Source organism: Macaca mulatta, chromosome 11, assembly GCF_049350105.2.
Source record: "Macaca mulatta isolate MMU2019108-1 chromosome 11, T2T-MMU8v2.0, whole genome shotgun sequence".
NCBI classification, from domain to species: Eukaryota; Metazoa; Chordata; class Mammalia; order Primates; family Cercopithecidae; genus Macaca; species Macaca mulatta.
The window spans coordinates 90,231,127-90,248,257 of NC_133416.1; the positions used below are offsets into that span (position 1 = coordinate 90,231,127).

At 37.5% G+C, this 17,131-nt stretch overlaps 1 protein-coding gene across 2 annotated transcripts in view; it reads left to right on the plus strand.

Moving 5' to 3' along the window:
• The window catches only part of TMTC2 (transmembrane O-mannosyltransferase targeting cadherins 2), a 456,255-nt gene that overhangs the window by 382,022 nt on the left and 57,102 nt on the right, over positions 1-17,131 (plus strand). For both annotated transcript variants that reach the window (XM_015152361.3, XM_028829760.2), the window contains one exon: positions 318-381. In XM_015152361.3, the coding sequence (XP_015007847.1) occupies positions 318-381 (64 nt within the window). The remainder of the gene's footprint in view (positions 1-317; positions 382-17,131) is intronic.

Genomic DNA, 17,131 nt, shown 5'->3' on the forward strand with positions numbered 1-17,131 from the left:
GCTGGAGAACCCCACCACTATAATCTATTACCTAGTTTTGCATGGAAAAGTAGGATAACTTTTCTAATTCCTAATATGTAAATGTGAAATAACAACACCCACTGAATAGGATTATGTTAAGATACTATTTATAATGCCTTAAATACAATAACAAGTACAATGCAAACACTCAATTTTTAAGTCTTTTTCTGCTTGGACAAATTATTGTTTGGTGTGACCAGAATTTTTTTTTAAATTAACATTATTTTGCTGCACGGTGATCCTAATTGTAATTCTAAAATAAATGCTATAGTTTTATTTTATTATTTCTCTTACAGACAGGCTAGCCTCAATGAAGCAGCCGAGAAGTATTATGATCTGGCAGCCAGACTGAGGCCTAATGTAAGTACTTTCCTAATGAGAAACACTTTCAGAGGGATAGACTCAAAGCGTGTGATAGGTGTAAGACATAGAAGCGTGTTTTGTTTTTTTCTTTCTTTCTTTCTTTCTTCCTTTCTCTCTCGATCTCTTATTTTGAATACCTACTAAATAGCTTAATTCAACAGTAAAATCTGCCAGCCTCAAGCTTCTTTTTCTAGAGTTAGACTTTTTCTCTTCTAGCCTGTGTAAAGCAACATAAGATTTTTATCACTTGAACACAGGCTTTAGCACTACTAAGTACTTTGTATTTGGATAACTTTTAAAATCAATTCCTTGAAGGTTTTTTTGGCTGTGGCATTAAATACCTATTATTTTTTGATTCTCATGTATAGTCAGACTTCAAGCTGTATGCCTCTTTTCTATTCCACAGGCCTCATTTCTAATTTCTGTGCTTTTCAACGTTATCAAGAATGTTTTTATTACAATTTTTCTCTGGGTAATGATGCTTCCATAAAGAAAGATGGATATAAATTAGATCTCTTCTATTGAAATAGAGTAACCATTTATGAGAAAATAAGAACTGGTTTTGTCTTGGTCTTCTAAGCACATTTTATTTGCAACACATCTCTGAACTCCAACACATTGTGCTTTTATTTTCATATACCTTCTGCATCTCTCGCCAATACTAAAATCTTCTACCCTGTTCTTCACATCAAGACCATCTATTGGGAAATGCAATTTTGAAACAGTAATGAAAGTGCACATGTGATGTGAGTGCAAATAATGGGATCAGTCTCATTTCTTTATAGTAACTCATCCATTGGGCAAGCATTCTTCATCTATAGAGTGCCTGCTTTGTGGTAGGATGCAGAGATTTCATATCCTGAATGACCACACAGTGTAGCAGACAAGACTGAACACAATCATCTAATTGAAATACAGTGTGGTGATTCCTATACAGAGGTGTATACAGTCCTCTGGGAGCACAAAAGAGGAGGATTAATGCTCCCTGAAAGAGACCTATGTGGGAGGTAGCTATTTTTCTTTTCAGGAGATTCATCCACTTGCAACATTAGCCCTGAATCTCAACGCCTCCGAGTTTTACTTGTAGGGGCAAAAAAGTATCTTTATCTTAAGCACCCTAAGGCTCATGGCTGAGACCCCAAACAAAAGACAGATTTAACAATAGAAAAGCATACAGATTTATTTAATATACATTTTACCTGATATGGGAGCCTTCAGAAATGATGACTCAGGAAAATATTTTTTATAGACATCATGCAGAAGTGTGATTAGAAGACAAAAGGTTATGATCTCATGGTAATAAATTGGGAAGAACTTAGAAATTCCTGTTTGTTCTTCTTCTTTTTTTCCCTGTGTATTCAGAGACAAGGTGTTAATGAGGGTCTTATCACCTACTACCTTGGAGAAGGGAGAGAGAAGGTCACAGAGTGACTGTCCTTCTGCAGTTTTGGTTTTTTTTCAGCTTAAAATACTATGTATTATAAGGAACCATGCTTTGGGTGGCTGTTCTGAACCCTTTCACATTCATTATGAGATGTTTCAAGAATTGATAAGCAATTTGCAACAGAAGAAAATAACTTAATAATCATGGTGAGAACAATGACAGCTAAAGTTTATTGAGCACTTATTATTATGTGCCAAGCACTGTGCTAAGTACTTCATTCATTTCTCACAACAACCCACAGATACCTTTGTGATCCCTATTCTCTGGAAGGGCTGTGAAGTTAATAACTCACCCACTGTCAAAACCAAATGGAATCACACTGTAACCCGGGCCACTGAATGCATAACAGAAAGCTTGATGGAAAAAAATTGCAGTCATATTTTAGAGAGGAAAGGCAAGCCAGAAATTAGGAAAACCTAAATAATGATAGTCATTTTATTTATTTATTCAGTAATATTTACAGAGTACCAGGTATTACTTTTGGCAGTGGCTATACAGCAGTGAACAAAATGGTTAGGAGCTCATAATCTAGTCTGAGGAGAAGGAGCTAGTATATCAAACAGTGAGACGTGCTTTGGAGAAAGCTGGAGCAGCACAAGTGAGTTAAGAGTTGTGGCAGGGAAGGGGGTGGCGTGCACTACGCATGGTTTGGTAAATGCCCTAGTCGGACGGCTTTCTGCAGTATTTCTAGGAAAAGGGTTGAATTTGAAGTCTTATTATTACAACTTCATTAAAGGCAGAGATGCGAGTTTTTTTGTTGTTGTTGTTGTTTTATTGCCTTCACGTTAATAAGATGCTATGAATGTACATAAGGCATGATAGGTAAATGCAATTGTTTTTTGAGTACTGGTCACTTGAGTGTCATGTTGATTTTTGGTCAAGTGGTTGGTCAAATGACCATCTTCAGCATGTTATAATGAATTAGTGAGAGAAGAGCTACCTGAGCTATCTGACCTGGACTAAAAAATGAAAGACACTCGGATATTACAAGATTTGAGTCTGATTTGTGAAATGGTTAATTTTAAAAGACTAAGCAAATCATAAAATCAATATTTAATCTCCAACTGGAAACCATTTTTTTCTGAACCCTCAAAATGTTTCTTCATAAACCCGCTGCAGACTGCTTTTCAAAATATGTTTATTCAAATGATACTTTCCCTGTCTGGCAACAATACTTTTAAAATGATGGGATAGAATAAAGTATTCACATTTAACAGTGAATAAATGATGTTACAATTGATGGATCAACAGATATGATTTTTTCCTAATCTGTTTTCAGAATTGTGTTTTGACTTACAGTATGTGGTCTAGGTGAGTAAAACACCACAGCACAGAGGAAGCAGTGATAAAATACAAACCATGGCAGTAATATAAATTTCTCCCATCCAAGTACTAACCAGGACCAACCCTGCTTAGCTTCCAAGATCAGACAAGATAGTAATATAAATTTCTGTTCTGAAATGAAGAGACCTTTTTAAACAATAACCCGTGTAATGATTTATTAGCAATGACCCATCTGATCTGAATTAAAACATTCATTTAACATTTATCTTGTTCATATCTGTTTATTACCTTTGTTCATAAAAAACATTCTTTGTTATTTCTCTGCTTTTAACTTAATAAATTTGGTACCTGCCTATATGATAGCGTAGCTAACAGACTTCAACTCCAGTCTATTTAAATAGTTCCATTGTCTTTTCTAGTTTTCTCCCCTACACAGTAATCTAATCTTACTCTTTTTTTTTTTTTTTTTTTTTTGAGACAGAGTCTCGCTCTGTTGCCCGGGCTGGAGTGCAGTGGCCGGATCTCAGCTCACTGCAAGCTCCGCCTCCCGGGTTCACGCCATTCTCCTGCCTCAGCCTCCCGAGTAGCTGGGACTACAGGCGCCCGCCACCTCGCCCGGCTAGTTTTTTTTGTATTTTTTAGTAGAGACGGGGTTTCACCATATTAGCTAGGATGGTCTCGATCTTCTGACCTCGTGATCCGCCCGTCTCAGCCTCCCAAAGTGCTGGGATTACAGGCTTGAGCCACCGCGCCCGGCTATCTTACTCTTACTTTCTTCTAAAAATTTTCTTCTAAAGAATTTTCTTCTGTTCTTTAAGTACAACTAGGAGGGTAAAAATCAGTAGCTGTATGTGAGAGACTCTGTGAATGTTTCACCAATGTTCATATCAGATCACTACTATGCAAAATAAAGTAGGAAGCTGCAACCTCTGTTACAGTCATATTAAAAAGCTTGCTGTCTGTGGGATATTCTTTCTTAATAAAATACCGATTCCATTTCTTCAATATGTCCCATGATGAATTTCTTTATGTTTTCTATGATATGAAAGCCATATTTTCCACATAATGTACTTTGAAATTGTTAATTGTATTTTTGCATCATTTTACGTACAAAGGATTCCAGTGGTCAAATACTAAAATAATGAAAGATGTCTAAATTAGCAGGCACAAAATAAGTTTTAGATTCTGACATTGTCTCTTTATCAGAGATGTTTAATACCTTGTCGTTTACCAAACTACACAGTTAGAGAAGTCTATTTATTACAAAATGACGCCATTACCATTTTAATTTTTTTACTTGATTTTTGGAGCTGATTGTCCTAAAATTAAACCTTATAATACATTAAAACATGTTTCTATAATAGGAAAACTCCTTACTGAAATTGCCATTTTAAGTTTTTTTAGTTTTAATTTTTTTTTGTTTTGTTTTAAATAAATTGACCTTTCTTTGGAGGTTACTTTAAATAGACAACAGTCTTCTCTGTCTTCTCTCTCACTAATGGGCATCAAAAAATGCTGACTCTCAAGGACTAGAGGGATATTAAATGGAACTGCTTTGTTCTTCCTGGAGGAATTAAGCCAAATTCTGCATTAACTTATGGATTTTTAAAAAATGGTTAATGTGAAGAATGGGAAATTTGCATAGTACAAAGTCACCGGCTTTTACTTGACTTTTTGTAAACTCTAGAGTTAGAAGAGAGTAATTACCAATGATAGGTCTGTACATCTTATATTTTTGGGGATGTAATTGTTTTTAATATGAATTTATTCAACTTACTTTTTATCAAGTTCCAGCTTTATGTAAGACTGTGCCAAATGCAGTAGGGTTTGAAAGTTATGAAACATTAACCTTGTCCTTAAGAAATGTACAATCTAATGTGGGGAGGGAGTGAAGGAGAGAACGTGGGAATCCCAATCCTCAAACATCAGGGCAATAAATAATAGCATCTAATAAGTGCTTTGTGAGACACATGAGCTAGGTGTAAGCAAAGCGCACAGGAGAGAGAAACGACGTTCAGCTGGATGGAGCTGAAGAGACACTGAGTCACAGTTGACAAGCTAAGAGAAACTTGAAATGATAGGATGCCTGTAAGTAAGGATTTTAGCGAGAACAAGGAGAGAATTCTGGCAGGGAGAACTATGTACATGAACTAGGGCAACATGTACCGAGAGGAAGGGTATAGGGGAAGATAGAAATGAAAACTACCATAAAACTAGATGAATGGTAGTGGATACCATATTAAAAATGTGGCGTTTGTATTTTAAAATGTTATTAAGCAAAGTGACATAATGAAAAGGGTAATTTAGGATGGCCATTTATATGATGAAATGAAAAATGTCGATTGTGTTTGAGGAAGTAGAGTTGGGAGATACAGCCTTGGGAAAACTTAATAAAAGATCATGGTAATAGTATAGGCATAAGGTAGTGAAACTAAAGTACAGAAATGGAGAGAAATGGAAAAGAACATACAGATAAATTAAGTAATAGATTATTTCAAAAGACGTGAAGAAGATAATTAGTTGGCCACCATATATGTTCCAAAATTTTGATTTTAGGTAACCTGGAAGAAAAGAAATGCCACAAATATAAAAATTGTAATCAGAGGGCCTTATTTATTATAAGAACAAAATGGTTAGACTGAGCACATTCTGAGCGAGAGAATCTACTTACTCTCATTTTCTCATGAGACATTCCTATCAAGTAAGGAGTTAGAAGGCCATAGTTAGGGATAGAGACTTGGGAGTCATTTGCAAAAAAGGGAATGGTACCAAATAAGTGGGTAGCATCACCAAAGGAGGGAATATACAAAAGAGAAGAGAGTCAGTTTCAGACATTTGGGAATTTTGACATTTCAAATTTAGAATAAGGAAGGCAGCCAAGACAGTGACAGGGCATAGAAAGCAAAGTTGATGAGCAGGGAACACTGCTGCAAAAAGGTAAAGAAAAACAAGGACAGAGAAAGTCCTTTGACTTCCAAGAGTAAGCATATTTGTGCCCTTTGGGAGTGCAGTTTCACATAAGTGACGTGAGCAGTTGAGGAAATGGAGAATTGGAAGTGGGTGGTGTAAGACTTATTCTGTAGTGATGTTTGGAAATAAATATTAAATTTGAATATTACCAATTAAAGATAGATGTTGAGATGTATGTGTCTCTGTGTTAAATAGGATACTAAAAATGTGTGTATGCATGTGAACATGAGACTGAAAATGTGTCCAAGGTGAAGGGAGCGCAAAGGAAATATCAGAGATATTTAAGGATTGCTTCCTCCCCAGTGACTGAAGAAGAAAAAGGACACTGTGAAGATACAGAGGGAAAAACAAAACTAGAAATAGAGGGGAGCTAACTTTAGGTAGTAAATTATTTCGGTTATGCTCATTTGATTATCTGCTAATCCTGTGGGGGAAGAAAGGATAGAATTTTATGTTAAAGACTCATGGACAACTGCATGTTCTGAGGAGCACAGTAGGTAATATTTGATGCAGGTCTGTACTATCTACATGGAATAAATAAGTACCAATGAGGACACATTTTTTTTGGTGATCACTGGTAGATTACTTCTAGTTTTGACTCAGCTCTCTGATTTATATGCTAACTGTTGTATTTGCATTTTGCATTTCTAATATGTAGAATATTTTATAAATATCCCATGTGTATTTAGTATATATGCATTAAAAGGAGAATATCTTTCAAGGATAATATTATCGATAGAGAACTTCATATATGCATTATACCTTTCCCAGGACATAAATTATTTCAGAACATTATTATAAAATCAAAACCAGTGTGATCCATTTGGGCTCTTTAGTAATGCTTATATGTCAAAAGATTAAACTGAGAAACATGGGAAGAGAAGATTCAAATAAATGAGCTTATTGACAAAATGCAGCTGTGTTACAAGGTAGTCCACATATTCTGTAACGTATTACTTTCAATTTGACTCTCATTTTTATGGTGAATATGGTGGTAGGGGAATGACTGTGGAGTGGAAATAACCACTAAGACTGAGCTCTGGGGAAAAAGATTAATTATTTAATTGAGCTATTATTAATAGAAAGGATATAAAATTTCCCACCTACATATGTATATTCTAATGGGAAAGATATTCTTCAACCCTAATTAGAACAAAGAAAACATGAAACCAAGTTTAATGGGACAGATTCAGATTCTAACATATAAAGGATTGTTATGTTGTTGGAAAAAAATGACAAAGTTAATAATAATTTGTCTGGGAGGCAGTTAAACCACATTTCTGCTTGTAAATGGGTGAGGAACCATATGGCCTCTCCCAAAACTTTCCACAAGCTTCTGTGATGTGGGAATACTACATACCATGTGTCTCTTGACTTTTACGCATTGATTTTATGTGGATCCCAGAATCACCAGATTGATTTTATGAGTAAAATGTGTTTTAATACTGCACATACATATTTCACTTTGACTAATTTTTTCAGTTACAAATATATCCATGTGTTTTATTTTTTTATTATTCATTTTTCCATAAGTTGGGGTACAGGTGGTATTTGGTTACATGAGTACTTTAGTGGTGATTTGTGAGATTTTGGTGCACCCATCACCCGAGCAGTATACACTGCACCAATTTGTAGTCTTTAATCCCTCGTCCCCCTCCCAATCTTCCCCCCACGTCCCCAAGGTCCATTGTGTCATTCTTATGCCTTTGCGTCCTCATAACTTAGCTCCCACGTATCATTGAGAACATACGATGTTTGGTTTTCCATTCCTGAGTTACTTCACTTGGAATAATAGTCTCCAGTCTCATCCAGGTCACTGCAAATGCTGTTAATTCATTTGTTTTTATGGCTGTGTAGTATTCCATCATATACATATACCACAGTTTCTTTATGCACTCGTTGATTGATGGGCATTTGGATTGGTTCCAAAATTTTTCTGTTGTGAATTGTGCCACTATAAACATACATGTGCAAGTATCTTTTTCATATAATGACTTATTTTCCTCTGGGTAGATACCCAGTGGTGGGATTGCTGGATCAGGTGGTAGTTATACTTTTAGTTCTTTAAGGACTCTTCACACTGTTTTCCATAGTAGTTGTACTAGTTTACATTCCCACCGCAGTGTAGAAGTTTTCTCTGTTCATCACATCCATGCCAACATCTACTATATTTTGATTTCTTGATTATGGCCATTCTTGCAGGAGTAAGGTGGTATTGCAGTATGGATTTGATTTGCATCTCCCTGATCATTAGTGAAGTTGAGCATTTTTTCATATGTTTGTTGGCCATTTGTATATCTTCTTTTGAGAATTGTCTATTCGTGTCCTTAGCCCATTTTTTGATTGGATTGTTTGTTTTTTTCTTACAGATTTGAGTTTGTTGTAGATTCTGGATATTAGTCCTTGGCGAGATGTATAGATTGTGCAGATTTTCTCCCACTCTATGGGTCATCTGTTAACTCTGCTGAGTGCTCCTTTTGCTGTGCAAAAAAGCTCTTAGTTTAATTAGCTCCCAGCTATTTATTTTTATTACATTTGCTTTTGGCTTCTTAGACTTGAAATTCTTGCCTAGAGGGTTTTGTGTTTTTTTGATATTATCTTTTAGGACTTCTATAGTTTCAAGTCTTAGGTTTAAGTCCTTAATCCATCTTGAGTAGATTTTTGTATAAGGTGAAAGATGAGGATCCAGTTTCATTCTCCCACATGTGGCTAGCCAATTATCCCAGCACCATTTGTTGAAAAGGGTGTCCTTTCCCCACTTCATGTTTTTGTTTGCTTTGTCAAAGATCAATTGGCTGTGTTTGGGTTTATTTCTGGGTTCTCTATTCTGTGCCATTGGTCTGTGTGCCTACTTTTATACCAGTACCAGGCTGTTTTGGTGTCTATGGCCTTAGAGTATAGTTTGAAATCAGGTAGTATGATGTCTCCAGGTTTGTTCTTTTTGCTTAGTCTTGCTTTGGCTATGCAAGCTCTTTTTTGGTTCCCTATGAATTTTAAAATTGTTTTTTCTAATTCTGTGAAGAATGATGGTGGTATTTTGATGGGGATTGCATTGAATTATTTATTGCTTTTGGCACTATGGTCATTTTCACACTATTGATTCTACCATCCATAAGCATGAAATGTGTTCCATTTGTTTGTGCCATCTGTGATTTCTTTCAGCAGTGTTTTGTAGTTTTCCTTTAGAGGTCTTTTAACTCTTTGGTTAGATGTATTCCTAAGTATTGTATTTTATTTTATTTTTATTTATTTATTTATTTGCAACTATTGTAAAAGGAGTTGAGTTCTTGATTTGATTCTTTGCTTGGTCGCTGTTGGTGTATAGAAGAGCTACTAATTTGTATACATTAATTTTGTATCCAGAAACTTTGCTGAATTCTTTTATCAGTTCTAGGAGCTTTCCCGAGGAGTCCTTAGGGTTTTCAAAGTAAATGATTATATCATCAGCAAACAGTGACAGTTTGACTTCCTCTTTACAGATTTGGATACACTTTATTTCTTTCTCTTGTCTGATTGCTATGGCTAGGACTCCCAGTACCATGTTGAAGAGTGGTGGCGAGAGTGGGCATCCTTGTCTTGTTCCAGTTCTCAGAGGGAATGCTTTCAACTTTTACCCATTCAGTATTCTGTTAGCTGTAGGTTTGTCATAGATGGCTTTTATTACATAGGGTATGTCCCTTGTATGCCGATTTGCTGTGTTTTAATCATAAAGGGATGCTGGATTTTGTCGAATGCTTTTTCTGCATCTATTAAGATGATCATGTGATTTTTGTTTTTAATTCTGTTTATGTGGTGTATTACGTTTATTGACTTATGTATGTTAAACCATTCCTGCATCCCTGCTATTAAATGCACTTGATCATGATGGATTATCTTTTTTTATATTGTTGGATTCGGTTAGCTAGTATTTTGTTAAAGATTTTGATACCAATAGTTATCAAGAATATTGGTCTGTAGTTTTCTTTTTTGGTTATGTCCTTTCCTGGTTTTGGTATTAGGGTTATGCTGGCTTCATAAGGGTTCCTTCTTTACCTGACTTGTAGAATAGTTTCAAAAGAATTGGTACCAATTCCTCTTTTAATCTCTGGTAGAATTCTGCTATGAATCTGTCTGGTCCTGGATTTTTGTTGTTGGCGGTGATGGTGATTTTTTAATTACCATTTCAATCTCGCTGCTTGTTATTAGTCTGTTTAGGGTATCTAATTATTCCTGATTTAAACTAGGAGGATCATATCTTTCCTGGAATTTATCCAACTCTTCTAGGTTTTCTAGTTATGTGCATCAAGGTGTTCGTAGTAGCCTTGTATGGTCTTTTGTATTTTCGGTAGTGTCAGTTGTAATATCTCCTGTTTTCTTTTCTTAGTGAGGTTATTTGAATTTTCTCTGTTCTTTTCTTGGTTAATCTTGCTAAAGGTCTATCAATTGCATTTTTCTTTTCAAAGAACCAGTGTTCTGTTTTGTTTATATTTTCTATTGTTTTATTGTTTCAGTTTCATTTAGTTCAGCTCTGATCTTGGTAATTTCCTTTCTTCTACTGGGTTTGGATTTGGTTTGTTCTCGTTTCTCTAGTTCCTTGAGGTATGACCTTAATTGTCAATTTGTGCTCTTTCAGTCTTTTTGATGTAGATGCTTGGGGCTATGAACTTTCCTCTTAGCACTGCTTTTGCCGTATCCCTGAGGTTTTGATAGGTTGTCATTATTGTCGTTCAGTTTGAAGAATTTTTAAATTTCCGTTTGATTTCGTTTTTGACCCAATGCTCATTCAGGAGCAGGTTATCTAATTTCTGTGTATTTGCATGGTTCTGAAGGTTCCTTTTGGAGTTGATTTCCAGCTTTATTCCACTGTGGTATGAGAGAGTGCTTAATATAATTTCAATTTTCCTAAATTTATTGAGGCTCATTTTATGGCCTATCATATGGTCTATTTTGGAGAAAGTTCCATGCACTGTTGAATAGAACGTGTATTCTACAGGTGTTGGATGTAATGTTCTGTATATATATAAGTCAGTAAGTCCATTTGTCTCAAGGTATAGTTTAAATGCATTGTTTCTTTGTTGACTTTCTGTCTTGATGATCTGTCTAGTGCTGTCAGTGGAGTATTGAAGAAGACTTCCCTGGCCTTGCTAGAGACCTAGACACTCAAATACAAGAAACACAAAGAACACCTGGAAAATTCATTGCAAAAAGATCTTCACCTAGACACATTGTCATCAGGTTATCCAAAGTTAAGACGAAGGAAAGATTCTTAAGAGCTATGAGACAGAAGCACCAGGTAACCTATGAAGGAAAGCTTATCAGATTAACAGCAGGTTTAACATATAGTTTATAACATATGAATTGTCTTTTATTGTAAACTATATGTTAAGTATATATAAATATAACAAACTATATGTTAAATATATATAAATAAGGACTTAACATATAGTCCTTATATGTTAAGAATTATCTTCTTCCTCAGGAACACTAATTATTCTTGAGTTTGGTTGTTTAACATAATCTCAGACTTTTTGGAGCCTTTGTTCATTTTTTTAATTCCTCGTTTTATCCCCCACTATTACTATGTTACTGTCTAATTTCTTAGTCTATTAGTAATTGTTTTATAAATTTGGGAGCTCCAGTGTTAGGTGTATATATGTTTAGGACTGTGATGTTTTCCCGGTGGACAAGGCCTTTTACCATTATATAATGTCCCTCTTTGTCTCTTTTAACTGCTGTTGCTTTAAAATTTGTTTTGTCTCATACAAAGATAGCTACCCCTGCTCATTTTTTATTGTCCATTCTCATGAAATGCCTTTTTCCACCCCTTTAAGTTTATGTGAGTCCTTATATGTTATGTAGTCTCCTGAGGCAGCAGTTAGTTGGTTGGTGAGTTCTTATCTATTCTGCGGTTTTGTATCTTGTAAGGGAGCATTTAGGTCATTTATATTCGATGTTAATGTTGGAATGTGAGGTACCATTGCATTCATAGTACTCTTTGTTGCCTGTGTACTTTGTTTTATTTTTTGTTTTTGCTTTTTAGCGTGTATTTTTGTTTCATAGATCCTGTGTTTTGATGTGTTTCCAGGATTCTTGTCAAGATTTAGAGCTCCTTTTAGCAGTTCTTGTAGTGGTAGCTTGGTAATGTGTATTCTCTCAGCATTTGTTTGTCTGAAAAAGACTATCTTTCCTTCATATGATGCTTAGTTTTGCTGGATACAAAATTCTTGACTAACAATTGTTTTGTTTGAGGAGGCTGAAGATAGGGCTCCAAGCCCTTCTAGCTTGTAGGGTTTCTGCTGAGAAATCTGCTGTTAATCTGATAAGCTTTCCTTCATAGGTTACCTGGTGCTTCTCTATCATAGCTCTTAGGAATCTTTCCTTCGTCTTAACTTTGGATAACCTGATGACAATGTGTCTAGGTGAAGATCTTTTTGCAATGAATTTTCCAGGTGTTCTTTGTGTTTCTTGTATTTGAATGTCTAGGTCTCTAGCAAAGCCAGGGAAGTTTTCCTCGATTATTCCCCCAAATATGTTTCCCACGCTTTTAGAATTGTCTTCTTCCCCAGGAACACCAATTATTCTTAAGTTTGGTCGTTTAACATAATCTCAGACTTTTTGGGACCTTTGTTCATTTTTTTTATTCCTTTTTCTTTGTCTTTGATTGGCTTAACTTGAAGACCTTGTCTTGGAGCTCTGACTTTCCTTCTTCTACTTGTTCAATTTTATTGCTGAGAATTTCTAGAGCTTTTTTCATTTCTAAAAGCATGTCCATAATTTCCTGAGTTTTTTATTGTTTTTTTCTTTCTGCTATTCTGTTTCCTTTGATATTTCTGCTTTCACTTCTTATATCAATTTTTGGATTTCCTTGCCTTGTGTTTTGTCTTTCTCTGGTGCCTACCTGATTGGCTTGATAACTAATCTCCTGAACTCTTTTTCAGGTAAATCAGGGATTTCTTCTTGGTTTGGATCTATTGCTGGTGAACTAGTGTGATTTTTGAGGATTAAGAGCCTTGTTTTATCATATTACCAGGGTTGGTTTTTGATTCCTTCTCATTTGGGTAAGCTCTGTGAGAGGGAATGTCTAGAGCTGAAGGTTGTTATTCTGATTCTTTTGTCCCATGTGGTGTTCCCTTGATGTAGTACTTTCCCCCTTTTCCTATGGATGTGGCTTCTTGGGAGCCAAACTGCAGTGATTGTTGTCTCTCTTCAGGACTAGCCACCCAGCAGGTCTACCAGGCTCCATGCTGGTACTGAGGGTTGTCTGCACAGCATCCTATGATGTGAACCATCTGTGGGTCTCTCAGCTGTGGAAATCAGCACCTGTTCTGGTGGAGGTGGCGGGGGTGAAATGGACTCTTTGAGGGCTCTTAGCTTTGGTGGTTTAATGCACTCTTTTTGTGCTGGTTGGCCTCCTGCTGGGATGAGGCGCTTTCCAGAGAGCATCAGCTGTGGTAGTATGGGGAGGAACAGGCGGTGGGCAGGGCCCTAGAACTCTCAAGAGTATATGCCCTTTGTCTTCAGTTACTAGAGTGGATAGGGAAGGACCATCAAGTGGGAGCAGGGCTAGGTGTGTCTGAGCTCACACTCTCCTTGGGTGGGTCTTGCTGCAGCTGCTGTGGGGGGTGGGGGCTAGAGTCCCAGGTCCCTGGAGTTGTGTACCTAGGAGGATTATGGCTGCCTTTGCTGAGCCATGTGTGTTGTCAGGGAATTGGAGGAAAGCCAGCAGTCACAGGCCTCACCCAGGTCCCATACAAACCAAAGGGCTGGTCTCACTCCCATCATGCCCCCCACCTACTCACCTATCCACATTAAACAACCCAGAGTCTGTGTCTGTTTCCAGGTGGAGGGCATGAGGTCTTGAAAACTTGCTTCAGGCTACCCACCTCCCAGCTGTGAAGGAAAAGGTTTGGTTCTTGCCCCGCCTATGGAGTCTGCACACTGGATTTGCATTCTCCCCTAAGCTCCCCACTAAGTTCAGGCCAGGAGGCTTCATGACCCATTCAGGTAGTTACAAAGTTCAGCTAGAGATTTCCTTCTCCCGGTGGAGTTTTACCCCCTGCTCCTCTGTCCACCCTCCTGATGGATCCCTGTGGTATCAGGCAGGAATGGCGTGCTTGGGGACCCAGCGAGCTCCCAGGGCCTTTCTGCTGCTTCCCCACCCCTGTATTTCGCTCAGCTCTCTAAATTGTCTCAGTTCCAGGTAAAGCCAGAAATTCCTCCCGCGAACAGACTTTCAGCTTCTCCAGTGGTGACGTGTGTCAGGAGAGGAGGGTCTCCCTTTCCTACTTCCACAGGTGGGGCACTCACAGTATTTGGAGTGTCTCCTGGGGCCTTCAGGAGCAGTCCGCTTCCTTCAGAGGGTCTGCGGGTCCTGTCAGGATTGCTGGATTGTTCTTAGAGTCAATCTGGAGCTAAAATTCGCGGTGCACACCTACGCAACCTGCTCTGTCTGGAGCTGCAGTCTAGTCCTGCCTCCCATCCCCCATGATGATCTCTTGTCCATCTGTATATTTCATAGTTAGCAAATGACGTGAGGTAAATTGACACCCTCCTCTCCCCAAAATAGGTTTCAATCAAGTTATTAGTTTTCTCCCACATTTTATCTATTTTTGTTAATTGCAACCAGAGATACCATTGAAACAAGACCTTTGATCTTAGGTTTATTCACACTTACCCAAATTAGCTCCTCAAATGCATATTCTACTTCAGTTCAAAAATACGCTTCATCACATTATTATTACGGATATTTTTTGCCATGTCAGTAGAAATTAAATACCTAATTCCAGCAAGATAGATGTTCATTTCCCTGACAGCTTCAGTTAGGTCAGGATCAATTTTGGTCCCATCCTGCCCACATCTGCCTTCAAACTCCTTTCTACTCTAGATCTCTTTTCCAAATTATGTTCATGCTGCAGTTATTTCTTCTGACAGGTTACAAGTCTAGTTTCCGGTGCATTTACTTCTCTCTGCTTACATTTTAATGGCTTTGTGTTATACTTGTTTTGCAAATTTAGACAAATCAGACAAAAAAATGGATTTCTGAAGTGTTTACTGCTTTTCTTCTCTTTCTCCAATTGTGTAAGTTTCCATGCTTAGAAGACAAGGTTAGTGAATACAACCCCCTCGTTTACTAACTGTTGGTGTGGGCAAGTTGCAGCCTATACTGGGGTCAGATTGTCGCACTGACCTAAACTGAATTTACAGTTTTTCCAGCCTTGGGGTATTGTTATTCATCACAATCTACATGCAGTCATTTTTAAACAGTATTTTTTCAATATATACTTGTGTATTCTCTGTATATATGTGTGTTTTAGATTCACAACTGGAAAGATCAGGGGAGTTGAGGCATAGCAGGAACGTAAGGAGCTCTTGGCTATAAAGAAAATCAGCTTCAGTATTGTAGTTTGGGGAACATCAAAACCTTTGGGAAATTTCACTTAATTATATTCTCTGATTCCAATGTATTTCTTTTTACTCACATTTCTTTGTGGGGGTATCTTTTGCATGGAGTTATAGCTATAATTGTTCAAACTGTGGGACCACACACTAAAATTACAGTTAGTCTCTACTCCAGAGAAACCAGATTCCTGATTTCTTTGAAATTCCAGCTGATGGAACCACACCGACCCACATTCCTACCTGGGAGTATCAGTTTGGGAGACTAGTGGCTGTCAGCTTCAGAGGGCTTTGCCCTTCCACCATTGCCAGTCACCACATTCCTTATAATTCCCCTTGGTTGTTCCCATAGCCAGCTTCCTCCGTTTCTATTATTTTACAGGTATTTATGCTTTTCTAAATATACACTGAAACATTAAACAAAAGTTGCTTATATGTGTAATAAGTCTTTGCTTGTCCCTCCTGCTTCTAATTCTCCCTGTAACACCTTCTTTTTCTGCTTCTTTACCATTCCTGTAGTCCTAACTCCTTGTTAACTATCTGAACTCCAATCTGTATTTGCAGACAAATCATATTATTCCTGATCCTAAAGACAAATAAACATTAGGCACATCATGAAAATTCATAGATTGATAGATTAATTTTTATTGAAAGTTCCATGTCCTTGTTAAAGAAGAAATATTCTGAGACTTTTTAAATGGAAAGGAGATTTTATTAAAGACTATTATGAGAGGGGTCAAGACTATCGTGATGGGGAGAGAGATTAGGCTCAACTCTATAGCAAAGACAGCTGGGAATTTACAGCGTAAGAGTTCAGAAAATACTACCCCAAAATATGGCATCTTGGCATATTGACGTTGTTTAAGCTGAAGGAATTCGAGAAATGGCATGTGCAGGAAGGACTATCTGATCTTCCACTGTGGCAGCCATAAGACACTCATGGGAGTGGTGCCCGTGCTGTGCCTGGAGAATAGGCGCTTTCTTATCTCCGAAGGTGAAGTGAAACCAAGAGGAACCCGAACAAACAGGCCTTGCCCCGTTCTCCCCTAGTGTCTTACACTTAGCTCATATCCCTTTGTCCTATCCTATTTCTCTACAACTTTCTAATTTTCATCAAACCTACTATAAAACACACTGAGATTTATACAGATGTCTTCATTTCTTTATGAAGGCTGTCATATTATGTAAAACTTATGTTAAATTTGTGTGTTGTGAATTATTACCTATTTTTTTAATCTTAATATGTCTTTTTTTTTAGACAGAGTCTCTGTTGCCTAGGCTGGAGTGCAGTGGTGTCATCTTGGCTCACTGCATCCTCTGCCTCCCAGGTTCAAGCAATCCTCCATCCTCCTGCCTCAGCCTCCCTGGGAGCTGGGACTGCAGGCAGGCACCACCACGCCCAGCTAATTTTTGTGTTTTTAGTAGAGACTGGGTTTCACCATGTTGGCCAGGATGGTCTTGATCTCTTGACCTTCTGATCTGCCCACCTTGGCCTCCCAAAATGCTGGGATTACAGGTGTGAGTCACCATGCCCGGCCAGTCTGTTTTGTTTTTGTTTGTTTGTGTGTTTGTTTTTTAACGGGGGCCTTAGCCAATGAACCTAAGATGGGTGGAAGGAAAGATATTTTTCCTCCCCTACAATACCTAACTAGCATAGTGAGTGAGATCAGTGAA